This window comes from Eptatretus burgeri, chromosome 12 (assembly GCF_056783735.1).
Source record: "Eptatretus burgeri isolate ZD-2024b chromosome 12, Ebu_testis_v1, whole genome shotgun sequence".
In the NCBI taxonomy this organism is placed as follows: domain Eukaryota; kingdom Metazoa; phylum Chordata; class Myxini; order Myxiniformes; family Myxinidae; genus Eptatretus; species Eptatretus burgeri.
The window spans coordinates 239,223-267,031 of record NC_140972.1 but is presented as its reverse complement, the minus strand read 5'-3'; the positions used below and the strand labels follow the sequence as shown (position 1 = coordinate 267,031).

The following is a 27,809-nucleotide window of genomic DNA, read 5'->3' as shown; positions in this document are numbered from 1 at the left end:
ACACATTCATCATCTTATGTGTTTACTGGGGACATTTATCACCTCTTAAATGTTGGTCCAGGGTCATTGAACTCATCCTCAATTAAAATGGGAAAAAGTATTATATAAAACAGAAATTTCAATAAACTGGGAAAACCAAAAAAAATCATTATGTAGATGGAACACAGAACTGTATTAATTGTAAACCAGATAGATCTAAATGAAGTAGAAATGTAACACTTTCATTGCCATGTAAAACCCGATTGAAGTACTTGTGCACACTTTATGGAACGCCAAGTAAAACCAAGCACCAAACGATGAACCATCAATAGAAAAGTCCACTATGAATGATCGGTATGTTCTGAATGTCCAATCAGTGACAGGTATACCCTGCTCATACCTCATTCTCACTGAGAGAGTATTCCGTCTGAGTGTTCAAAGGTTTTGCTGATCCAGGTACAATAGCCTCTTGTAATGCCGATCCAAAAACCACAAATCTGTAACTTTGAAAACACGTGAAGGGAAACAAGGGGGAGAGAACCGTATTACACACAGAGGAAGGTCACTCCAACCCTACCCCTAAACCTAACCCAAACAGCACACAATATCTCATCATTATATTTATCATGATAGGGTGTTGTGCCATTGGATGCACCAATGAATCGGTGAAGGATTTTAGAATGTGAGGATTCCCTGCAGATCCCACAAGGAAAAAGGTTGGGAAAACAAATATAAAAAAGACATAAAATGTCACAGCCCCCGTTGTTTGAGTAATTTTGTTGTGTGGACGTAAAGGGCTAGCCCATATTTATGTGCAACTAAAATGGACGCCAGTCTATCAGTCGGCCATCTTCGATCTGATGTGGAAAAATAAATGACTAGCATATGTAAGACAATCATTCGTTATCTGTGTGACAAGTTTAAACAACATCGGTAAATGCATGTCCGAGGAATGGTTGAGGACACACGCACGCAGGGACGTGAACAGAAACCAAATCCATTCGCCCTCATTTCACACGAAGTCCAACGGAGGCTAATAAAGTTACTCATCTGAGATGGAAACCGACTTTGGAGTGGTTTCTGTGCCAGGTGTGTGTGTATGTGTGTGTGTGTGTGTGTGTGTGTGTGTGTGTGTGTGTGTGTGTGTGTGTGTGTGTGTGTGTGTGTGTGTGTGTGTGTGTGTGTGTGTGTGTGTGTGTGTGTGTGTGTGTGTGTGTGTGTGTGTGTGTGTGTGTGTGTTCATTTATGGGTAGTGATGTAATCATATTGCAGTTGGGAGTTCATGAGTCCAACTGATAGTCACACATAAATCATCATGAAACATATAAAGATAATTTATTACAAATCAAGAACACGTTTTCGCAAAGTTCCTTTGAAGTAAACAATTCACTTGTGTGTCTGCAAGGTGTTTATTTATTATCTTGCCAAAACGAAGTTTTTGCAAGATATGTGAGTCAGCTTGTATGTTTTTTTTTTTTGCTTGTTTTTTTTTTTTTTTTTTTTTTTTTGTCTGTAATCATGTATAAAAAATTCTGCAGAGCACAGTTATCACTGGAAATGTTTGTAACTTCGCATATCAGAGGCCTATAGAGGTCCGTTTCAGTGCACAAAATTTTGACGGTCAAGGTCACTTTGTCGCAAATCAGGGGAGTCGACGAAACCCTTATTTTTTGAGTAATTTTGATCGGATCGTCTTCAAACTTCATGGGAATATAGTTCATGGTCTGGCGCTCAGCTGATTAGTTTTTGGTGGTGATTGGCCTTGACCTTCATGGTTAGCACCTGAGGTCAAACATATTTGACCCCAAGGTCAAATTTTCAAGTTTTAGGAACCATATCATGCAGTACCTCAAATTGAACACCTCGATGAGTGCTTTCTAGATCTGTCAAGCTTGAGACATTATGACATCATTTGGTGACGTTATGAGGCAAGCGCATATTTTTCATGGTTACTCTGTAGAACGATTCTCATCGGAATCTCTCGTAGGCAGATATTCCTCAAGGAGTCGCTCCTGGTGGATAGCAGCTCTGTTCACCTCAGTGTGACCTTAAAGAAGTCACACGTGGTCACCTTTTGGCAAGATACGGGTCACCCTGCGGGTGACATTAGTTTATTTATTTATTGATATTGCATTAAGTCAAAATGTTGTCGTTAACATTGGTTCATGTTAACCAACACCAGGCTTGTGGTTAACAACTGAAGCTTTGTCATTGTTCGAGGAAAGGGAACGAAAAGGAAATAGGTTGAAGGTTTGGAAAATAAGGGAAAGGGTTGGGGATTGTTCACAGGTTAGGAACCTGGGTGCAGTGGGGTCGGGAGAAGAACAAGTGTCACATTTTTGTGAATGTTTTAACTGAATAATCCCAAATAGCACATCATTCAAGATTGTAATTGCTCTTGCTATATAATGTCCCGATATAATTGAGAAATCGCAAACAAACCGGTCATTTGCAGAGTTGATATCCTCTTTCACCATTGTGTCCATATTCTCATCAATGAGCCAAAGGAACTGATCAAACTTGTTCAAACTTCCGTCCTCCTGAGGATGTGTCATGGCACTAAAGTCTCCGAGAAACATTGCGTTCATCTACAGAAGAAACAGAAAAGGGTCATGTAATCTCTTTGGATCCTCGATCAGCAGAATTATATAATTTAATTTCCAATCTTCCTTCCAGATTAAGGATTGAAAGATGTGTGATTGTTGTTGTGTAAATGTTCTCATATCCACAAATGAAATATGTGTGATCATCGTTGTGTGAATGTTCTCATGTCCACGATTGAAGAATGTATGATCGACGTTGTGCAAATGTACTTGTGTCCAAGAAGGTATATTTATGACTCCATTGATTACGTTGGTTTCATGGACCCTTAAACCAAGGAATCCATCCAAACATACGTTGTACTTATTGAGCCCTTGACTTTCACCATTGTTATTAAACTTTCTGGAGCATCTGTCGAAGTTTTTAAAGATTAATTTCACAACATACTTGTGTCATAAATGATTGAATTTACAATTATATTATAAAAATATTTCAAGTCATAAAGTATGTGGAGTGGATATTAAATTTACAACGGGACATCTGCACAGGTTATTTAAAAAACGAGCTTTTTATTGTTCTTACCGTGTTGTACCACATTGATTAAACTGCTTGAAACATTGAAGAAAGTTTACGACTTTCTTTATTCACTTCTTTTGGATCCGTCCAAATGGGGATAAGAGTGAAATCCTTGATACCTGAAAAAACCAAAATTTGTTATCGTCTGTAATTGAGAAACTCACAATTTTGCACAACACAGGCACAAGCACCACCACCAGGTGTATCTCTCATGAAAACGATGTATATATGAACAGATGTTTGGTACGACAGAACTTTAATGTGGATACAAACAAACGTGACATAATAGTGACCGGCGCTTTTCGTGCTGTACTCTTCAGGGTAAAAATCGCAGCAAGTGAAGAAGGAACTGAAGGCATGTGCCTTATACACAGGTCTCCAGTGCAGGTGTCTCAATAAGGTAGACGCTGATTGGTTCAACAGCCTGGTGTTGGCTTCGTGGTTAGGGTGGCTGCTTGGGATCCTACGTTCCTGAGTTCAAGCCCCGTTGGCCGCTGAATTAAAAATACACCAGGAGGTTGACTCAGCCTGTCATCCTTCTGAGGTCGGCATGGCAAAATGAGTACCAGTGTACTGGTAAGGGGGGCACTGCATCAGCGGCATCCCAACCAATGATGCAACCAGCAGCCACAGGCTGCACTCGATAGAGAGAGGTTCAACCGTAATGACGTCACGTTTAATCCGAACGCCCATTGGTCGGCTCATCATCTTCACCTCGAGCTCCCATTAGCAGTTTGTTGATGATTGACGTTTGCAACCACATCCTTGAGAGAAGGGGGATGGGTTTCGCCTGAGGTCCATTCACCGTTTGTTACCGTACTTCCCTTGATAGTGCAGCGGATTACTGAAATAATCTTTTACTTGGTGGTGCAAGCACCAAATTTGGTATACATGTGCGCCAGGACCTATTCTCTTTGAAAAGTATGTTACTCATGTTGAAAACAAAATGGCCGCCATTTTTCAAGATTGCTGCCATTTGAAGTGGTTTGAATCTGTGTTTGAGCTAAATTTTGATGGAATAATGCTATTTTAATGTTCTATGCATCGAAATATATGTTTTTGAGTTAGCAAAATCCATTTCTGCACTTACAAAATCGTAATTATTGAAAACTAAGATGATATGGCCGGAATTAAATGACGACAGGCTCTTTTAGCGCTACATTTTGCAAAAAGAAAAAAATGAAGAATGATATAGCATATACAGCAGGAAATTATTATCTTTTGATTCACGTGGTGGATTAGTCAATCATTTACTCCTCACATTTGCATGCACACAACTGTGTACACTTGAGACTGAAGCGATAGCATTTACATCGCCCTCGGCATTCCGTCTTGCAGCCACATTTTGTTAACTGCTGACAACTCTGAGCAATGGGTGGAAGGGTCGTCCAAAAGACTTGCCAGACCTCACCATCTTTTGGTGGTACTTGGCACTATTTCGTCTCAGTGTATCCTCAATACCACCTCCTTCATCCAATCTGGATGGGTCCAACCTGATCGGTAACTGGTGGATTGCCTGAAATTGTGGTTGGTTTTTTGCTATCATGGAATAACCATCAGAACTACACTCATAACGGGTTGGGGGAGACTTCAACTCTTCTTTTATATCAGTCTGACAGAGGCAACACTTCCTCCAGTCAGTTTTAGGAGTACAACTCAACGGATTATTAGTGGACATATTGAACAGGTTAAGGCCGAGGGTTTATCCTTTTACCACCTAACCATACAAAATACATAAGCAAATAAGATATGGGATACAACTAGGTTCATACATACAAATGCCCTACACCTAGCCCGATCGTTCATCCAGTGCCATTTAAGTCCCGTGCGATCTGTACACCTTGCGGGTAACTGAAGCCCCATTACCCTTGGCTCGGCTCTCCCGCGCTGGCACATCCTGTGAATTCAGGCGCGGCTATCTAATAGTTTAATACTACAACTAGCTATACTTCTAGCTGAAATATATACAGGGGCTTTTTAGATAGCATTTGGGACACTCAAGTATACTACAAACTACAGGTTAGGTTAGTAAACTCCAGCTACAAGTAGTACACTATAAGCCGACACTGATCCCCATGCTGAGTCTCCCAGCAGTGATGTCACCAGTGTGCCCTGGTTGTGCTTTTACATCACTCTTATTCACATAATGTAATAGAGCTTGACTGCATCACCTCAATACATGATCACAGATGTTGCCCAGCAATATCTGAGATAATTTTGTAAGACAGCTACAAAAGTACTGATTTTAAGTCATGCAATGGCCGCCATCTTGAAAACTGGTAACCATTTTCGAATATTAGTGCCAAAATATATTTCTCCAGTCAAAATACAATCTATTTAACATTTGGATCAATAGCATGTTCCTATTTATAGACGTTTAGCACTGAAAACCCTTTTTCCTATTTTATGTGGTGGCCATTTTGTTTTTCAACGTGGGTTACGTACTTTTTCTGAGAGAATGGGTCCTGGAGCACATGTATACCAAATTTGGAGCTTGTACCATCAACTGAAAGATTCTTGTGGGATACTGACTTAATCTGCCCCACTATGATCCTTCCACACTGAAAGAGACACAGAGATCATACAAATTCCTTTTGACGACATAGTATTGGATCGGTGGTAAGGATGAAGGTTGCTTCCAACATACGTAAATGAAACAAGCTCCGACCTCGGCTCAATATCCTGAGCATACAGTATCTGCATTGTACTGGTCTGCACAGATAGGGTTGGCAAACAGGTGCTGTGCAATGGCAGATGAAGCAGGTACAGTGGCCAGTGGTTGCGGGATATTTCTACATGCTCGCACTGGATGTGTTCTAACCCTCACAATCCTTCTTCGAATCGTCAAGGGGACCCACCTCACAAAGCCCCTTTTCGAGCGTACGGGTTGTCATGGTAAAGGTGCGCAAGTGGGGCGGGGTGAGCTTGGGGGGACTCTGCACCCACCGAGACGGGACTCATATAAAAAGAATTGGAGAGGTCCGTGAAAAGAAAGCGAGAGAGGAAGCGCGCAGGAAGGAAGCGAGAAAAGCAAGCGAGGAAGCGAGCGAGTGAGCATGTTGGTGTCTGACCAGGGCCAACAAGACAATTCGCCAGTCAGTTCGTCCTTTCCAGTGCTTGAGCAAGCGAGCGTGTGGTGCGCATGTGGGTGTGAGCAGCGCTGACAATGAGTGAGGCACGGGTCGGTCACAACGAATGAGGTGCAGGTCAGTCACCAACGGACTGTGTGTCACTGGACGTCACCAGTTTCGTGAAGTGTGAGGAGCTGCCCGTGTCACAGCACCAGGGTCGAAACCCACGACAAACTATCTGGGTGCCCCCCAGACGTCGACTGGCGTTAAAGGCTGTGGGCGAGAGGGTGCACGGCAAGGCTGGGTGCTGGCGACGGACGTGACACACACACACACACACACACACACACACACACACACACACACACACACACACACACACACACACACACACACACACACACACACACTTCAGGACGTTTTAACTTGACGAATGACTTCTCTCTGTTGAGCGAGACGACTCTTCTCCCCCCCCCCCAAATGATCTGCTGGGTACCCTTGTCTGTGTTTAGTTGTAAGTAAGTCAACCCCCGATTAGCATCTGCTCTCTGTCTCTTTCCTGTCATTTTGATTGATTTTGACTGATTAACTATTCATTTCGATTGCTTTGGAATTTATTCAATTATTTACCTCAGGAAGTAAAAAGTTATTTTATTTATTTATATATTTTATGATTAATTAATCATTTGTTGATGTCCAACCTGTCCGTGTTTGTCCTTTCCTTCCATTGGTCTCGCATTGTCCAAACCCAGATAGACTGGGAGGTAATTACCACAGATTTGACCAAAAATAGTTTTATTTATTTTAAAAATAAGGTGTGTGTGTGTATATATATATATATATATATATATATATATATATATATATATATATATATATATATATATATATATATATATATATATATATATATATATATATATATATATATATATATATATATATGTTTTGAATGTACATGTTTGTATTTATTAAATATATATAATTTTTTTTTCATTGTTGATATTTATATTTTCCAACAAAATGTTTATGCTTGTATATTGAACAGAAAACATACCTTGGTGTGTTTTGATTATCATTCATCTACACTCATAAATGTGTGTGTGTGTCAGGCCATCCATCCGTCCGTCTCCTTGATACTCCAAAACGATGAAAAATCGGGGCCCTGAACTTTGCATGCATACGAAGGGAACTCCAAGGGAGTGCATGAATGAAAATTGGGTGTTTAGGTTCATTAAAATACCCCCTTTGAAGATATAACATGTTGACAATGTTGGTTCATGCCTAGTGTTGGCTCAATGGTGAGGGTGGTTGGCTTAGGATCCGAGGATCCTGAGTTCAAATCTGTCTTGGCTGATGAATTAATACCAGGTGGGGTTGACTCTGCCTGTCATCCTTCTGAGGTCGGCAAAATGAGTGCCATTTTGCTGGTATCCTGTGTCAGAGTGGTGACTTGTCCAGGATTGTGCCCAATAGCCAAGGAGACTGCTTCGGCAGCACCAACACTCTGCACAGAGTCTGGTTCCAATGGATGGATGGATGGATGGAATGTTAACTCATTGTGTTTGCTATTTTCCCATTTAATTTCGACCCAAGGAGTACACCAGAATGCACACCCCTGTTTCGAATTACCTTTTGTGGATTTGTCTTTGGAAAGCAGTGCTCTGAGGATTTTGTAACAAAGCACATCGTTGGTACACTCGGTCCTTGGAAAAGAAGAAGCTCAATTTTTTTGCCAACCTCAGAAGGATGACACGCTGAGTCAACCCCACCTGGTCTTAATTCAACAGCTAAGCGGAATGTGAACTCAGGACCCTCGGATCCCAAGCTCATCACTCTAGCCATCAAGACATCACAAAGCAATACGCTCAATCTATGAACGTGGAAATCTGCTTCAAAGAAAAAAAAAATCTCAAGTTTGCCACTCATGTTGAGCTCAAGGAGAACCTATCACTGATCGCTCGACTGCTCATCAATGCATGATCACACCCAGATGTTGATCTCCAAGTCGCTGTTGTCATGTGTGAGTTCAGTTCCATTCCAAGATCTCTATTTACATCAGATGGCTCCCTTTAAGTCTGCCTGGACCAGCTAAGCTGATGGCGATCTTGGAAGCTCACACACAAAAGGACAATGAACCAAGTTATCTCAACACTGATCTCAAAACAATCACAGACAATGTGGAAGAGCGAGATACCGATTATACGGTGTCCTCATTCCGGGATCTCAAAATGTATTATTGAACTCGTATAAAAACATGGAACCCGACTTGCTTCCAATGTTCCATAACATATCAACACATTCAATACAATAAACATTAGATTTATCATAAAATTCCCATGGGAATACACCAGGCCCTGGACCAATGGGGGTGTTATGGAACAATCAAACTAACTCATGAACAATCGCACAATAATAAATCACATTCCAAATCTGTAATGAAGTCTAATGAAATATTAGTAAATATTGTTTTGTACTGATAAAAGAGCATTGTGTAAACTAAAATGTGAAAGTTTTTAATACTTACTGGTGTTATTGGCCTGAAACCTCACGTAGAATGACTCTGGATGAAAGATATTATAATCTCTTGATTTTGGACCCTGTTCCGTGGAATCATATTTCATCTCCACCAAGTCTGATCTGCAAACAAACAAAACCAGTAACTAAACTTGCATTGAATCGTGTACAACATGTAATACAAACTTCCTGCTCACATTTCTTACATCAAGCATTTTCAACTTTTATATGTTTGGGTCGACCCCTTGACACATATGGCAAAAACAGAGACCCCTTTCAGGGAGTGATCCCTCCCAGGAAATGAAAACTTCTTTAATACATGGTGTCAGACTCACGGAGAAGTTACAAACAAATCGCACACACGCACACACACACACACACACACACACACACACACACACACACACACACACACACACACACACACACACACACACACACACCCATCACTTGTTCCAGGACTTTCAGTCATCTGATTATTCTTCCTGCACATTGAAGTTATAATTGTGGTCACGTGGTATCTGTTGGTCATACTTCCCGGGGTCATGTTTCCAGTATTAACTCTGTTGAACTGAACTTGGTTCACCGGAGCACTGATAACCATTTGTATGCGGACATTGTTCCACTGTGTAATTGTTCTTTCACCGAATGTTTTTCTTTGTCTACTTCCGGTAATTTCCCGTGAATCTCATGAACCAGTTTCCTCGTATTTGTTCCTCTGCTCGTCTGTTGAAGAATATTCCCTCAGTGATCTTGTCAACTTGGTTCATCATTCTCAACACTTGAAACCTATTGATCTTCTTCTTCCTCTGCTTAGAGGTTGGGGGATATTTGGGGGTTTTGATCTTTTTCCTACACGGTGTGTGCTCTTCCTATTGTCGCTCTCGTTCTGCTCATGTTTATATTATGGTAGAGTTGTGTTTATTTTTGACGTACTCAACATTTGGATTCTTGTGTCCACAATGTATGACATCACTGTTTGAGTGGTTGTTCGTGAACAGAGCGTTCTGTTTGCCATGAACTTGCCTGCCACACAACTCAAGTTGACACCATGCTAATTGCCTTGTTCATTCCTCTTTCATTTCTTTTTGATCAGCACTCCGTCAGCTTTCCTCCAGCCTGATGGAACTGTTCCTTTGAGAAGGGATTTCTGCTCGATTAAACAGATGGATGTACACACGTCATTCAGAATCTTGGAATGGACCTGATCTGATCTGATCCTGGGAACCTGTGTAGTTTTTCAGTGATTGCTATTATTTTATAAATTGGTACAATATGATGACGGTTGTGACAGAGAACAAAATAGAAATTAAAGAGATATTGTCCATGAAAAATGTTCAAATTCAGATTCAAGTTTGTTTCATTCTGTATTATCTTCAAGTTTTGAAGGTTTATCCTTTCTCTTCATCACAAATCGATGAATCATGAAGTTGTAGATCCCTTGATAAATGCGTGCAGGAAAAAAAGGGAAAGGATGTGATGAGAATCCAGCAAGGAAGGATGTTGGTAAGAAACGATGGACGTCGTGGGAATGGAGTTATCAGTGAAAAATCCCATTTTTATAAATATTATGTGAACTTTGACATGAAAAAAATGTTTAAAATTCACTTTTTACATCCCATTCTCAAATCATCTTGGTTCAACAAACGTCATGTGTGGATGTTTACAGAAGGGAATAAAATTGATCTCACACCCCTGTATTTAATGATCCTTATCAAGATGATTCGATGACGTACCGGTAGATGAACGCAAACACTCTCCTCCAGGATCTTTTCATCATTTCTGCACTCTTAATGTAGTTGTAGGTGTTTTCAGGGAACCTCCTAGGGGAGATGCTCCAATTAATAAGTTCCAGTAAAACCTGAGTGTCAGGAAGTTGGATTTCAATGTAAAAGTTCTTTTGATAATTCCATGTACTTTTATGAACATCCCTTTCAAAATAACATGAGATACATATAATAATCATAAAGGTCCAACAACGTGAAGATATGCAAAGAACAAGCTCGAATGAGCTAAGATCCTCCTCTTCTTAATGATGACGTCATAAAAACGAATATGACGTCATTAATGTTATGACTCTTCACCCAGCCGAGTGATGACAGATTCGAATGAGGGTTCCCGAATGATCCGATTTATTTCAGAAGATGACACTACGCATGCGGAATGTGGCCCAAAAGCCCTTCGGTCAGGTGCCCCCAGACGACATTGAGATTATGCTTCAAAACCATCATATATATATAGTCACACAAAAGCAGAACTGGGTGTGGACTAAGAGTGTGTGCTAAGGGATAAAGAAATAAAGAAATAAATGCAGCAGTGGGCTTCTTTCGCCCCTCCCTCAGGGCCCTTGGGGAAGTTGAATCGGTCAATCCTCAGATTCGCAACCCAACAGTTCATCTTGCAAACTAATAACTTTCTAATCTTCCTACACCGACACATGTTGATAGCAAAGGCGAAACCGTTGTGATATGACTAAGAACAGGAATGTGTGGGATGTCAGCATACAATGAAGGAACTGATGCAAGGACATGCTGTTGTTCAGCTGCAGATAAAACAGGAAGAGTCATAAAGGCTTTCCAAACACATAGTTCAGACAACATGAAACATTTAAAGCAACATTTTTAAGGCAAGGTTCGAATCCTGACAGCTGATTAATATACAACTATTGACTATTGATTAGATATTCAACTATGGCTCAAATGTGACCACCTGGCATATCATCATTCCTCTCAGTCCCTCCTTGGTCATATTTGACCATACCCAGCCATACCTGATACCCACCAGCCGAGTGGACCCCTATTTGGTTCCTGTTGCAGCTTCCCCTAAGCCCCCACACCTGCCAAACGGGATTTGCAAATGCCGTGGATAGCCATCAACATTCCCCAAATGAGAAGTCCCCAACTGCCGGTGGTTCAGGTTAGCTTCTGTTGATTTTTGTCTTGCCCACTGCCACACGTCTCCCATTAAGTTGTCGTATACAAATTTTATGTTAAGTCCACGCAATATTAAAGGCACTACAAGTCTACATAATATTAAAGGCACTACAAGTCTACATAATATTAAAGGCAAAACAAGTCAATATAATATTAAAGGCAATACAAGTTTACACAATATTAACAGAAACATTATTATTTAGGCAATTCTTCAGAAGCAAGTTGCAGTGGGAACACTCAAGGCATGGGTGTAAGCACGTCCAACACAGGAGTCGCATATTGCGCTGGAAGATAAAAGCAACACGCACTCTCTCCTGTGTTAGTCATCTGCTTTAACAAAGAGGAATGGTTGGAGACCTCGGCCCTGGATTCCCATTTCGAGGCCCTGGGCGTCTTCCTCCCCATTATTGGCCGGACCATCTTCCTTCAAGAGTTCGCTGTTAATTATAATAATGGCCTGGGTAAGGGGTGAAACGGCGCAGCATTTTTTTAGACAAATGGTAATGAGACGTTTGATCAGAAATACTCCAAAAATGATTGCCACGACGATTTGGAGTGCTGCCCCTACCAGGCGCAGTAACCAGTCTCTCCCAGTCATGAAATATAGATATCCACCCTGCGTAACCCTCCTTGGGTTCCACTCGATCGCTAGTGAGACCTTCAAGCCTTATAGGTGAAAACACCTAAAAGTGAAATGTGTTCTTCTCCGGGAGGTTACTGTATTTTCGCAAGATTTCACAACTATACTCCAAAAGGGTTCCTTTAAGGGCCCGTGGAACTCGGGTAATTAGAGATGCGTGTTGACCCCCTATATGAATCCTATTTGTGCAAAGTGCCCCCACTGGGTTTTGTCTTGCATTTTATTCTGCCAAGCCACTTCTGTCTTTTCTGCATTTTCTGACACCCCCCCCCCCCCCAAACAGGTTTTGTCATAGCATAAGACCATCTAATCGCTTTTATTTCCTCGTTTCGTTCTATCAAATCGTAAGTTCCCTCGGCTTGGACGCAAGATAGTTCTATGAGCTGCTGTGGCTGGATGGTTGTCAGCCCTCTGGAAATGAGTGGTGCGGTCTCGCCAGGTTCCTTTGAAAACATCTTTTCCTTATCTAGTTCTTGGTTGTATGTTTTCCCCAACCTTGCGTATTCACCCGCTTCCATTCTTTCTCCAGCCGCTTCCCTCCTATGTCGCTGTGGGGTTGGTACTGGTTCATTTCCGTGTCCCCCTTTGCCACGGAGGTGTATACGGTTTCTTCGGCTTGAGTGTGTTAGTGTGTTGCCTAGTGATAGGTCCCCCCCCACAAAGGAGTAGTGTCAGTACCAGGAGTTGCATGTTGTGTCGTCAAAGGTTATGTCACTGTCTCCGTTGCTACAAGGTATACAGCATGCCACTGCACTGAACACTGCAGTCAACTGCAACATAATGACAAGTATTTGTGGGAAAGATTATTTTTAAATGGTACCTCCGTACGAGGCTCCCACCATGACTAGAGCTTGCAGGACTGGAAGTTGCTCTGGATGCGTGGTGAGTGGATGTGAAGGCCGAAGACCTTACTGTACACTACTGTAGATTTTGATCAGGCAAGTGTACCTTCCATCCATCTCCTTGTCTAACGGCTTGTAAAGTGTTCTGGTGTTCGTTGCCCCCATCCTGTGGTTCTGGGGCGCATCTCTATCTGGTCACCATTCTTCCTGACTTCCCTGCACTATGTCCGTTACTAACTGCCATTGAGACGTGTGGTGTTAGTCCTTCTCTGTGCTTCATTAGTTTGCGCTCTCTGGCGGCTTGTTTCACCTCCACTGCCGCTCCTTCCTTCCCGATCCATAAGTTGGTTTTCATCAGAGTGCGTTTGACGGTGTAATCTCTATGCGCTTTGGCCACGTATTCATAATCCTGCCCTGTTTCATCGTAGTAGACAGTGAGTACAGTGCAAAGCCAATTCCACTCCTTTCAAATCGTTGTCGTTGCTAAAGCAACCATTCCTCTTACCTTTAATTCCGCTTATGCTTCCGAAATCCAATGAATTTATCCTGACAGATAGAGGCTCACATAAAGACAACAGACATGCTTTTCTGTCCGCTTCCATACAAACAGCTCGACCCCGACAGGCAGAGAATTGAAACGCTCCCTCGTCAAGGCCCGCGATCGCTGCGTGTTCAAACAGCACGAGCTCCGCCCGTAATTTTTACCCAAAACACCGCTATCCTGATAAGCGCGTAGCCTACCAAACGTCCTTGTACTTGGATGTCTGACATGTAAACAAGCACAAATGTGTCCAAGAGCCACGTCCTAAAGGTTTTGTCTTCACCAGAATAATAATAATAAGAAGAAGAAGAACAACGCGGAGCTCTCTTAGAGCCGGCGTTCGCTACGCGAGACGCGGCCAAAAAGATAAACCCACTTTAAATAAAATCCGTTCCTTGTTCAAAGCATTTAAATCCCCCTATTCATCCATCCAAAATCCCTTGGTCCCGCGCCTCGGTCCCGCATCTCTCCCGCGTCCATTTTTTTATCTTGCCAAAACAAAGTTTTTGCAAGATCTGTTACTTGGTAAGTTTTTTTTTTGTTTGTTTGTTTGTCTGTAATCATTGGATTTTTCACCTTTATATCACTTTGTAGAGCACAATTCTCATCGGAAACTCTTGTGGGTACACATATCGTAGTATTTTTACAATACCCTTCAGCACACATAAAGGTCAAGGTCACACTTTGCGGTAAATCATGGAGGTCGACGAAACCCTTATTTTTTTAGTAATTTTAATCGAATGATCTCCAAACTTTATGGGAATGTACTATATGTTCTGGCGCTCAGCTCATTAATTTTTGGTGGCGATTGGCCTTGACCTTCATGGTTAGCGCCTGAGGTCAAACATATTTGACCCCAAGGTCAAATTTTCCAGTTTTAGGAACCATATCGTGTAGTACCTCAAATTGAACACCTCGATGAGTGCTTTCTAGATATGTCAAGCTTGAGACATTATGATGTCATTTGGTGACGTTATGAGGCAAACGCATATTTTTCATGGTTACTCTGTAGAACGATCTTCATCGGAATCTCTCGTAGGCAGATATTCCTCAAGGAGTCTCTCCTGGTGGATAGGAGCTCTGTTCACCTCAGTGTGACCTTAAAGAAGTCACATGTGGTCACCTTTTGGCAAGATACGGGTCACCCTGCGGGTGACATTGGTTTATTTTTTTTTCTCTTTTCCTCTTCCGGTCACGAAGCCCAATCAACAACAATAACAACTGGAACAAACATATTACAGCCTTGTTTCAAAGTATTGTCACTTCTATGTACCGATAGCGCGTGCACTCGCTCCGAAACACAAAATCGAGCGATCCTTTGAAACGTCAACATTAATGTCCTTATTAATTAATTTTACAACAAAGCTATCTCTTTAAAATCTAGTTTGTCCACCATTTTAAAGATCAGCCGTCTCGAGAAATTCTCGTACATTGCTCCGACAAGCAGGCACGTTCAACGCAGGGTGTTATTTTGCGCTTTCAAGCTTCACAAAGCACGCTGGGCCCATGCGTGATTACGTCATCACGCACTCACATGAGCATTGCGTCTTATCAGCGCGTTTGTTTTTACGATCAAAATCACGTAACAAATATTTGACGACATCTCAAATACGTTCGTTTTGAATCGGAATTTTACAAAATCCTATAAAGGGCATCCCCAAACCTTGTAAAATGTACTAATTCATCTCGTAAACCCTCACGATAAGCTGTCCTTAGACAGGACAATTTTGTGGTTTTGTCGCGCCTGTTAAATCCTACGGCATGTCACGTTACTCGCAAAACCCCATAAAATATCAATTTTTTCCCAGATTTACGAAAATCAAGTATAAAACATGCTTAATGACCACCAACAATGAGACAGAATTGAAACTGACGTTAAAATGAACCCGTAACGTCGATCAGCCTTACGAAACATGCAAGGTGGAAACAGAACTGAATTTGAATTTAAAATCAAAATGATGCTCCGAGGAAACCATCCATTTATCACGTATCACGTACAGTGTTCAAAGCCAAAACAGCATACAGAGTTTATCGAACAATGAGAAAACCCGAGCCTTGGTCCATTTGACTCCCACAGCTTAACCACAGCACGAGTACTGTTGGGAATTCTCACACATAATCTCCAAACTGTCTGCTGAAGTGGTTTTAATTATTCAATTCCCTAGCGAGTTCACACACACACACACACACACACACACACACACACACACACACACACACACACACACACACACACATCGGTAAAAACACTCTCAATGACATTTGCCCATCACTATGAATTAACAACACGTGCAGAATCGGTCATCATCGTCCTTCCTCCGGATTTGTGTGCGCAATTCACCTCGTCCAAAGTCTTCACATTTACGATGACGACCAATCATTATCTCCACACAAACATACAAGTTGTTCCATACATACAGGTACCAGGTTGGAACGCTCAACTAACGTCTAACACAAAACTCAACCTTCCCCACCACATTGTATTCACAAATACATGCAAACATATAACTCTACAAACAGCCCTTCTCCTGGCTCATTAACCTTGTGTTTTTTTTCACCGTTGGTTCAAGATTCCCTCTGAGTCTAATCGCTTACGTCCTGTCTCAGTTTGTGACTCCGTTAGCCACGCTGCAAACGCTCTCCAGTGTTTTCCACTTTCACCGATAACTTTAAGTGTTGTTCCTTTGGGTAACTCCATGTTCTTTGCAGAGTGATTCCCCATCTTATGTTCTTAACTTGTCAACCGCCTAAAGCTTTAGTCTTGTCTCCTTTTATCACGGGATCAAAATCCCCCTTTCTTGCATACCGCCTGATAGCTTTCTTTCCTCCCTTTAATGTGCAGGATCAAAGTCCTGCTCTACTCAATCGCCTTTAGCCTTCTCTCTTATGGACGGGCCTTGAACCCTCCCCTTTATGGTACAGGATTCCAACCTGTTCCCTCGTTTCTACAGGACTCGAACCTGTTTTCCTACAGGACTCTAACCTGTTTTTATTACCACAGAATACAGGACTCGAACCTGTTTTCCTACAGGACTCTAACCTGTTTTTATTACCACAGAATACAGGACTCGAACCTGCTTCCCCATATTTCAACTTGGATATCCTTATCCTCTACCTTTCCCGGTCCCAACATACGGCCTGACAGCCCTCTTTGTGCCCTTCAAACAAACCGCATTCGAATCACCTCATATGTTTTACTGTTACAGGTCTTGATCCGAGCAGATCCTGGAGCTGTGTCCGGCGGGGCACTGCCCACCAAGTGTACAGTTTTCACCGAACTAGGGCTCCCTGTCTTAGGTGCCCTATACGTGCAATTTCCACATACCTTTAGCTGATCCCTCGTGATCACTGTACACCAAGTGGAGTCCCGCCATCCACACCGCCAGCATCAGTCTAATTCCATCTTCGTCGCCAAATGTTATGACTCTTCACCCGGCCGAGTGATGACAGAGTCGAATGAGGGTTCCCGAATGATACGATTTATTTCAGAAGATGGCACTACGCATGCGGAATGTGGCCCAAAGGCCCTTCAGTCAGGTGCCCCTGGACCACATTGAGATTATGCTTCAAAACCATCATATATATAGTCACACAAAAGCAGAACTGGGTGTGGACTAAAAGTGTGTGCTAAGGGATAAATAAATAAATGAATAAATAAATAAATGCAGCAGTGAGCTTCTTTCCCCCTTCCCTCGGGGCCCTTGGGGAAGTTGAATCGGTCAATCCTCAGATTCGCAATCCAACAGTTCATCTTGCAAACTAATAACTTTCTAAACCTCCTACACCGACACATCTTGATAGCAAAGGCGAAACCTTTGTGATATGACTAAGAACAGGAATGTGTGGGATGTCAGCATACAATGAAGGAACACTGCAAGGACATGCTGTTGTTCAGCTGCAGATAAAACAGGAAGAGTGATAAAGGCTTTCCAAACACACAGTTAAGACAACATGAAACATTTAAAGCAACATTTTAAAGGCAACGTTCGAATCCTGACAGCTGATTAATATACAACTATTCACTATTGATTAGATATTCAACTATGGCTCAAATGTGACCACCTAGCATATCATCATTCCTCTCAATTGTGATGTATCAGGTTTGTGATAAATTATCTGTGCTAATGCCCGATTTGATTCCCGCAAACAAAATTCAAACAGCTTGCCTCGTTTCGGAGATAATGGTATCGGCGATTTTCATTACCCGCGATATTATGACGTCAACTTTTTTTTCTAGGAAGAATTTCCAAAATCGGAGATGGTACTACCTGCGGGTGGGCTTTCTGCATATACATGGCAAGTTTCACGAAGATCCGATGAAAACTCTGGGTTGTGAAACAAAAAATGTCAAAAAATAGGAATTATGTCATAATTGATATGACGTCATAGTGATGTGTCATATGTATACCTGGTGTTGGCGCAGTGGTTAGGGCAACGGCTTGGGATCCAAAAGGTCCTGAGTTCAAGCCCCGTTGAGCCACTGGATTAATACACCAGGGGGTTGACTCAGCCTGTCATCCTTCCGAGGTCGGCGAAGCGAGTACCAGTGTACTGGGCCGGTGTATACCCTGGTTACAATAGGTGTACCATATCCCTGTGTCATAAGAGGCGACCAGGGTTGCGTCAGGAAGGGCATCCAGCATAAAACATGTGCCAAATCACGATGCGGATCATACAGATGATCCGCTGTGGCGACCCCAAACGGGAGCAGCCGAAAGAAGAGGAAGAAGAAGTGATGTGTCATATGTGCGGTAATTAATCTCTGCTAATGCCCTGTTCGATTCTCGCAAACAGAATTCAAAAAGCTTGCCAAGTTTCGGAGAAAATTTTTTAGGTGATTTCCATTGGCGGAGAAATTTTGACGTCATTACTTTTTTTCGAGGAGGAATTTTCAAAATTGGAGATGGTTACTGTCTGCGCAGGGTATTTTTACATATATGGACCAAGTTTCAGGAAGTTTCGATGAAAACTGTAAGCTGTGAAACAATAAAGTCCACAAGAACAACAACGTGAGTAAGACTTAGAGATTCTACACGAGGATCTGAAAACAGACAACAAACGAGAGGGGGAGCACTCGGTAGAGTGCAAAACCTCCGCCGCCAATACTGCTGGGTCACTTAAGTGAACCTGATATCCTATTCATTGTAGGTCAAAATGGATCGGACTCCACTGAACCACGATTGAATAAACTAAACTAGATCGACGCGCATGTAGAAATTCCAAAAAAATAAAATCGAAATTTTTTTTGAAAAAAAAAAAAGGTGCAAAATTTCTGGGTTTTTTTCTCTAACAAATTTTTTTTTTGGGGGGGGGGTTGGAAATCACTGAAATCATGTAGAAATGCAAAAAAAATTTCAAATATTTTTTTCAAAATGGCCGCCATAGCGGCCATATTGGACTTTGGACCAAGTCCAAAATCTAATGGCATGATCCCTGGACCATACCTAATTCCCCCACCAAGTTTCGTCGAAATCCGTCCAGGAGTTTTTCCGTAATACTGTTCACAAACAAACAAACAAACAAACAGACAGGGGTGAAAACAGTAACCTCCATCCATCTTCGATGGCGGAGGTTAACAAAGTTAATGTAAAATGTGATGTAATGAAGATCAGATCATGAACCATGCTTTATACAGAGCGTCGGTGCTGCCGAAGTAGTTTACATGGCTCAGGTTACAATCATCGATTTGTCACCACTCTGACACAGGGAGTCAGGACAGGAATTTGGAATTTGGCCAAGGTGCCGGAGATAGTTCGCCAACTCTTCACGAAGTACACCGTGGGATCAATAATGTCCAAAAACTAATTCTGGAAGATGGGACGTCCAGTTCAACATCCATCCAAGGCATTGCACACACACACACACACACACACACACACACACACACACACACACACACACACACACACACACACACACACACACACACACACACACACACACACACACACACACACACAAACCCGGCCTGTGAAACACCACCCTCACAAATGATAGCTCGGCTGAGATTCAAACCCAGCGAGACAGCTTTGAGGTGAGTCTGCACACCTGCAGACCATGTTGCCAGCCCATGAGATAAAGGTGTAAGCAATTAAAATAGTAGATTATTAAATATAAACTAAATGATCCATTAGTTTAACATGATCAACCATCACAAGGTATTCCTGTTCAGTCTCCAGATCTCTCTCAAAATTGTTCATTCTGGGAAGTCTATTATTTCCCCTTTCACTCTTGTCCATCTCTGCTCTCTTAGTTCCTGGCTTGGCGATGATGTACTCAAACACAAAACATGGTTCATGTTGGAACCCTTCGAGAACCTTCATAATTCCTGAAATAAACTCGAACAACCTCTGCCACTGTCGGAATGTTGCAGAGAAATGTGTGAGTGAACTGTAAAACTACATTTGAATAATTTCTTTCACATTCCCAGAATTGTTTTCAGCTTAATCCAAACACTGTCATAAATATTTGATCTACAGTTTCATCATACCCTTCCCAATGTTTATTTATTTAACAAGGACGGGGTAAGAGAAATGTCAAAGAGAAAAGTTCAAACTTCAGCACAAGGTCTTGTTCATGCTCATTGCCACTGACAGGCTTCGTTAAAATGTAGATTTTGTAAATTATGAAGTTTCCAAACCTGTTCAGGAGGTCGACCAGGTTTTCTGCTCGATTCAGGTCTGTCTCCGACGGAGGTTTTGTTGCGATCAAGAGGATAATATCACAACGTGTTATAATCTAAAGAGAACAAACAAGAGATCACTATGAGCTGCACATGAAAGAGAAATGAAACACAAAGACGATTTTCTTGATACAGGTCCAGATTTAGACTCATTGAACCTCAATTCATTCAAAACAATGGAGAACGTTTCATTCAATTCATTCAAAAAATTATTCAACAATTCATTCAAAAACAAGGATTGTGTGTTAACCTTTTGAACCCTGAGCTCCTTGGACTTCCTGTTCCCCTACCCTGGGATCCCTTCAGAAAAATAATTGAAAAGTTGAAATTTGTTTTATTTTTGTTTTCTGCGTTTAAAATTATTTTTTCTAGTCCTGTAATTACAATTAAATGATATTTTGAATCAAAGACTGTCTTGCTTTCTTTCTTCTTGAGTTTATCACCAATACTCCAGTTTGTGGTTCCCGGTGTGTACCCCGGTCAGAATAGGTATAGCGTATCCCTGCGTGTCGTAAAAGGCGACTAAAAGGGTTGGCGTCAGGAAGGGCATCCGGCCATAAAAACATCGCCTCAAAAAGGAAACCATGATGAGTACAACTGATGGGCAGGGTATAGCCCGAAGTACCCCGTGGGGGTCCTCACCCCCTCTCGTTAAAACTCAAGGTGGGGAACCCGATCGAAGCAAGGGAGGAAATTTTTCCATTTATGATGACCAATCGTCTGATGCCCCACGTGGAGATCGGTTTCTGAGGTTTGGTACATGGAATGTAGGGACAATGACAGGGAGATCTCGAGAAGTGGTTGAAACATTGGTCAGAAGAAGAGTGGACATATGATAGTGTAGTGAGTGTGACTAGAGTGAGTGAAAGGTTGATGATGGTGAGAATTGTGATCGGAAATCTCTTGGTGAACGTCATCTCGGGATATGCCCCGCAGGTCGGTCGAAGCGATGAAGAGAAGAACATGTTCTGGTGTGCGATGGAGAAGTTGATGGAAAATGTGAAAGATGAGGAAGTTGTTGTGGTTGGAGGAGACTTGAATGGACATGTGGGAAGGAGTACAGACGGTTTTGAGGGAGTCCATGGGGGTTATGGATATGGTGTGAGAAATAGAGAAGGTGAAAGGATCTTGGAGTTTGCTGATGGAGCTGATTTGTTGCTCTGTAATACTCAATTCCAGAAAGCGAATAATAAGCTTATTACATACATGTCAGGTGGGTTGACGACAACCATTGACTACCTGATGGTACCTGAGAGAGATTTGATGTGACGGGGGTGAGTTGCTTGAAGGATAAAGTGGGACAAATTGTTGTGGATTCAGATGGAATTAAAGGAAGATGGAAGAGATATATGGAAAGGCTGTTGAATGTAGAAAATGAATGGGATAGAAACATCGAGAGTAACCCAGTTTTAGGACCAGCAGAGAAGATAACTGAGAAGGAAGTTGAGGAAGCTTTTAGAGCAATGAAGAGTAGAAAAGCAGGAGGGCCGACGGGAGTTGTGGGAGATATGTTGAAGGCAGCGGGAAGTTGTGGTGTGAAGAGAATGACAGAGATCTGTAATCTGGTGGTGAAAGAAGGCCGCATTCCAGTGGATTGGGAACTGAGTACCCTCGTCCCTCTGTACAAGGGGAAAGGTGACCCTCTGGACTGTGGCTCCTATAAAGCAATAAAGTTATTGGAGCATGGAATGAAGGTATTGGAAAGGGTGTTGGAGAAGAGGATAAGGAAGAAGGTAAAGATTGACGAAATGCAGTTTGGATTTATGCCAGGAAGAGGAACGACAGATGCAGTTTTTTATTGTAAGGCAGTTGCAGGAGAAGTACATGGAGAAGAGGAAGAAGTTGTTTTTTGGGTTTGTTGATCTGGAGAAAGCATTTGATAGGGTCCCACGCGAAGTAATGGCATGGGCAATGAGGAAGTTAGGAGTGGAGGAATGGTTGATCAGAGTAGTGATGGCCATGTACGAGAGAGCACGCACAGCTGTAAGGACGAAGGATGGGAACAGTGGTGAGTTTGAGGTGAGGGTAGGAGTGCACCAGGGGTCGGTACTAAGTCCACTTCGATTTGTAGTTGTGATGGAGGTGCTGGCTCGTAGGGCAAAGGAGGGTTTACCATGGGAGCTGCTGTATGCAGATGATCTGGTGTTGATTGCAGAGAGTGTGGATGGACTGAAGGAGAAGATGAACAAGTGGAAGGAATGTATGGAGGCAAAAGGTTTGAAGGTGAATATCGGAAAGACGAAGGTGATGGCAAGTGGTAAAGCATGTGGTGAGGTGGAAAGGACTGGGAAATGGCCATGTGCTGTGTGCAGGAAGGGTGTCGGAGTGAACTCCATTCAGTGTACAATGTGTGCTGAATGGGTTCATCGAAAATGTAGTGGGGTGAGAGGGTCATTAACCAGTGTGGCAGCTACATTCAAGTGTAAGTTGTGCATCGAGGGAGCAGCAGATGAAGGAATTGTTGAGATGGATCTTGGAGATGGTGTGAAGCTGGAAGGGGTGAAAACATTTTGCTATCTCGGAGACATGCTGAATGGAGAAGGTGGATCAGTCTCTTCGATGGTTGCTAGAGTGAAATGTGCATGGAAGAAGTTTCAGGAACTGAGTGGCATGCTGACAAAGAGGGGAGTGTCGTTGAAGCTGAAGGGAAAGGTGTATGCTTCATGTGTGAGGAGTACGATGATTTATGGGAGTGAGACATGGGTACTGAACATGGAGCAGCAACAAAGGCTGGAAAGGGTGGAAATGCGAATGGTTCGGTGGATGTGTGGAGTATCGTTGAGAGAGAGGAAGACAAATGATGACTTGCGGAAGATGATGGGAATAGAGTCTGTGATGGAGGTTGTGAAGAGAAACAGGTTGAGATGGTTGGGTCATGTGTTGAGGAAGGATGAAAGTGACTGGGTGAGAGGAGTGTTGGAAATGAGTGTAGTCGGAAGTAGAGGACGAGGAAGACCGAGAAAAACTTGGCTAAATGTGGTGGAAGAGGAAATGTGGGCAAGGGGATTAAGAAGGGGAGATGCAGAAAACAGGGTAAAGTGGAGAAGATTGTCATGGGGTCCGCAAGGCTAACCCCTGCTTTAGCGGGGAAAATGGCCTTTAAATGCTTGTGTGTGTGTGTGTGTGTGTGTGTGTGTGTGTGTGTGTGTGTGTGTGTGTGTGTGTGTGTGTGTGTGTGTGTGTGTGTGTGTCTGTGTGTGTGTTTGTGTGTGTGTGTACTCCAGTTTGTGGTTCCATTCAAACGAGCAGTCATATCCCGACTTTCCGATAAATAAGAATTCTTCACAGTCCGTGCACCAGTGTATTGTCTTGCAGCGTTTTGGCAAGTCCACGTCCTTTGCTCGAGAGTTCCTTTGCTTTGCCATGATGTCCTCTCTGCACACAACACATCGATTGTTGGTAGTCGCATGTGGAGCCTTTTCTACATCATGGTGAGCATCCCGTTTCAGTCGTCGCTCATCCTGAAACTGCTGAGGGTCTATTACCAAATGCTGTTTCAGTGGATTGAACATCTCCTGCAAGTTCCTGACAGTTTCTCCATAAATAAATGGAAATTGACTGCTCTCTTGTTTGGTGGAGCATGGCACTTTGTGAAACCCATCAGTATGTTTGCATTGTACACAGTGTACATGAAGAATTTTATTACCAAGCGACCTGGCCATTTATCGTGGCGATGGCATTTCTGCAATTGAGTAATTTGGTCCCCAATATATGCATTATGGGCCTTCACTGTTTTTGGACAAGCAAGAGGAATCTTTCTTTTTTCAGCACCATCATATCATTGAACATGTTCAGGAGGGGAAGAGCCATAGATTGAGGTGGCAAATTATATGGGCCACTTGTCCTGCCAAACTACAACAGCTACAGTCCCATTGAAGAGAAATTCCCATTCCCCTTTTTTATTTAATTGTTCCACCTTGTGAGAAAGCCTGATGTTGGCTTAGTGGTTAGGGTGGCGGCTTGGGATCCTCGGGTGCTGAGTTCAATCCCCGTTTGCCGCTGAATTACTATACACCAGGAGGTTGACTCAGCCTGTCATCCTTCCGAGGTCGGCAAAATGAGTACCAGTGTACTGGTAAGGGGGACACTGCATCAGCGGCAGAGCCGCGTCCCAAACAATGATGCAACCAGCAGCCACAGCCTGCACTCGATAGAGAGAGACCTTGTGAGAGTCTTGGGAAATTATCTTCTGCTGGTCATAGTAGTTCCACACCACCTTATCCCTTGTTGTGTGATCATACACTTAACCATCTGAACTGAGGTGTCGAACCTGTCAGTGTACAGGGAATAATTCCATCCTGAGAATTTGTCAGTCATTCGGACAACCAAATTCCCTGTAACCTGAAGGTACTCGATAGCTTCGGCATCATCTCTCCTCCCAGAATAAACTTCAAGTCCATCCTGGGGGAGTCAGCACTTGGTCCATCCCCTCCATGTCCTCTGCCCCAACCGCGCCCTCAACCTCGACCACACCCCCCCACAGGCTTGTCGGCAGTACTGTCAGTTTCACTTTCCTGTTTGAAAAGTCATTCCCCGACTCAAAATCACTATAATCATCATCATCATCACCATCATCAACAGACATCATATTTCGACTCATTTTGGAATGATTTTTCACGAGAAACCTTCAAAAACGTTCGTGAATCTCGTGCTACAACTTCCGCATATCATTCACTTTGGTGTATTCACTGGGATGGGATGTGTAACAAAGTGTATGCACGGGAAAAAAACCTCCTTTACACATACCTCGAACGAGATTCTCACGACAAGACGAATTCACTGTGATCGGTTGATTGGTGTGTGTGTTTGTATGTGTGTGTGTGTGTGTGTGTGTGTGTGTGTGTGTGTGTGTGTGTGTGTGTGTGTGTGTGTGTGTGTGTGTGTGTGTGTGTGTGTGTGTGTGTGTGTGTGTGTGACAAAGCGTGTGCACAGAAAAACTTCCTTCACACACACCTTGAACGAGACTCATGACACGACGTATTCACTAGGATGGGCCGACTGTGGTGTGTAACAAAGCGTGTGCACGGGAAAAATTCTCCCTCGCACATCCTGAGCTATCCACGGCAATGCGGACCGAAGATCAGGTGCAATATAATGGAGCCGCTAATTGCTTAGTAAGTTGCTCGTGATTTATAACAGGCCACTCGGATTTATAGAGGTTTAATGAGTGGCCAGTTTACCGGCCACGAGGGTTCAAAAGGTTAATTAATAAAAAGCAAATTTAAAATTCGCAGGTTCGAGTGAAGATTTCAAAAATCTAAGAAATAATTTGTGCAGTTCCAAAAAGCAAAACAATTTTAAAATCTTATGAATATTTTCAAGTGTTTGTGTTTGTGTGTGTGTTTGTACATTAATCTTTCACGGCTGAACCACAGCATCACAAAGCCACACATTTTGGGTGTGGGTCCTTTAGAATCTGACCAAGGTTTTAAGCGACAACACATTGCTCTGTTTTCAGGCTGCCAAAGGCCAGGAGGAAGTGTATATTGGGATGTGGGGTTAGACAGTGCAGTCGCCATCCTGCAGACAAAAGGTAACCACTATGAGGCGAGTAACTCCATCGCCTTTTCAATGTCCGATACATCCCGAAATTACCGCTGTGAAAGCTCACCCGGGCAGACAGTACCGGGTACCCTTTCCCCCCCCCCCCCGCTCTCACCTCCCCCAACCATAGGGCAGCGCTGTGTAGCCCCTTGTGGTTTTCAATCGAATTCACAAACATTGCCAATGAAATATTGTTTTGTATTCATTTTTAATTCCTCGAGAGAGTGCAAAGAAGTGAAACATAAACAAACAAACAAGCAAACAATTCTCAAATTCGATATGTTATGATGACAGGTGATATCTTCCAGAAGTATGTATTTAATTTTTTTTAACCAAATTAATATATCCTTTACAATTAAATCACTTAATATCATTCATGTGAAGAAATGTAAGAGATATTGTGCATATCTTGGAAAATTCCTTGTAACAAACATCAAAATCGAATCTGGATGAATTCCTGCTTCTTCTCATGAGACAATGCTAATTATTGCTGCAACTTTTATCCAAATGTCATTCAAAAATGTAGAGCAGAAATTTATTTTATAAAAACATAACATTCTGTTGTATCTCTCCTCCCACAAAACTTATTTTCATGTCATACTGGATTGCAAAGAAGGAAATGCATTTGTAACTCACTTCTGTAACAACTTGCAAACTTTATTTTCCGATTCCTAAACGAATGTTATCTCCACATCCTTATTACAAAGAGATGATGAGGGTGATCGAGGCGCATTGCATCTCTTGACTGGTTTAGGAAAAGTGTTTTGTTCTTCAAATCAATCATGAACCATATTGGCCTGTTATAAGGACGTATTCTACCAGATTGATAGTGTCTCTTCATGTCTACAAAGTCTACAAAGCATGACCTGAGAATCAAAACGTTCTTTCTGACAATTGACCCTTTGTTTGTGAGAACCTTTTGATTCTAAGGTGGTGAAAGTCATGAAGCAACTCTTCAGAAGTTGTATTGACTCCTTCAGAGGGATCAGAACTCCCAATTGATGTCACACACATTTAGTTAATCACTTATAACTCCTTCATCTGATTTTACAGAACAAACAATTAAAATATATGTGCAGCCATATGATGTCACCAATTTCACTGAAATGTGTGAATAATGACACACGTAACCAAATGACAAATTTTTCAATGGAAAAATTGATAGTATAATGTTCAAAGGACATTCTGTTATTTTTGCAATGAAAACACAGTAATTACTTTCCTGGTTACTTTCATCATCTTCACTTTTAAAACTTCCATTAAAACCCCAACATCATAGACAGATTTTGCTTACTTTGAGCATGGCTTGTCCGGCTCTGGAACAATTTGATCCAACTCTGTTTAAGCTCATCCCACTGTATGAACACACTTTTAGAGCATGGTTGATGTCAAAATAGCAGGCGAGGATGAAAAAGAACAAGAACAAAGACTTATCCATCTTTTACTGGTTGGAAAAAACGGTCTCCAAGCTGTTCAAACTACAGACTCAAAGGTTTGCACAAAGGGAGAAGTCTAAGTTGGTCCTTATATAGCACCTCTTGGCACATTTTGTGCCAAAGATGTGGCTTTGCTGATGAGAGGTGCTGATCCCAGCTTTCTGGAGGACAGGACATTGTGTAAAATAACAGGCTTTCAAGCAAGCCTCCTTTCAAACAAAAATAAAATGACACCGAAGAACAAATATTTATTTTACAACCCATTTAGTTCCTCCATACATCATAACTCAAGAAGGAAACTTTTATGTTCCGGTTGAACAAGGACACACTTGTTTCAAGAAGGAAAGAACATCTTTATTCAAAGGACATTCTGTTACCTCCACCTCGTCGACATGGTGGTTAAATGGTTAAATTTGTGGTGTCTCAGAGATCTTGCAAAAGTCTCATCCAAAACAATTTTTAAAAAGGTAAATTTGTATTTATTTTTGATCATTTTGTTTTTGTTTC

At 42.2% G+C, this 27,809-nt stretch overlaps 2 protein-coding genes across 3 annotated transcripts in view; both read right to left on the bottom strand.

Annotated features, from left to right (window-relative positions):
• Nucleotides 1-27,809, bottom strand: part of LOC147014942 (deoxyribonuclease gamma-like) — a 346,105-nt gene that overhangs the window by 215,305 nt on the left and 102,991 nt on the right. The window lies entirely within an intron of this gene.
• LOC147014946 (deoxyribonuclease gamma-like) lies at nt 20-27,495 on the bottom strand. Of its 2 annotated transcripts, XM_085849212.1 has the most exons (7): nt 27,161-27,495; nt 20,281-20,378; nt 10,421-10,507; nt 8,695-8,807; nt 3,103-3,215; nt 2,422-2,567; nt 20-476 (listed from the first exon to the last, which is right to left on the bottom strand). In XM_085849212.1, exons 1-5 carry the CDS (start codon nt 27,302-27,304, stop codon nt 3,121-3,123), a joined length of 537 nt encoding a protein of 178 aa, XP_085705338.1. In that variant the 5' UTR covers nt 27,305-27,495; the 3' UTR covers nt 20-476; nt 2,422-2,567; nt 3,103-3,120. The 2 variants fall into 2 exon arrangements, with proteins under 2 accessions (XP_085705338.1, XP_085705339.1); XM_085849213.1 differs by lacking the exon at nt 3,103-3,215 and having other exon boundaries at nt 27,161-27,493.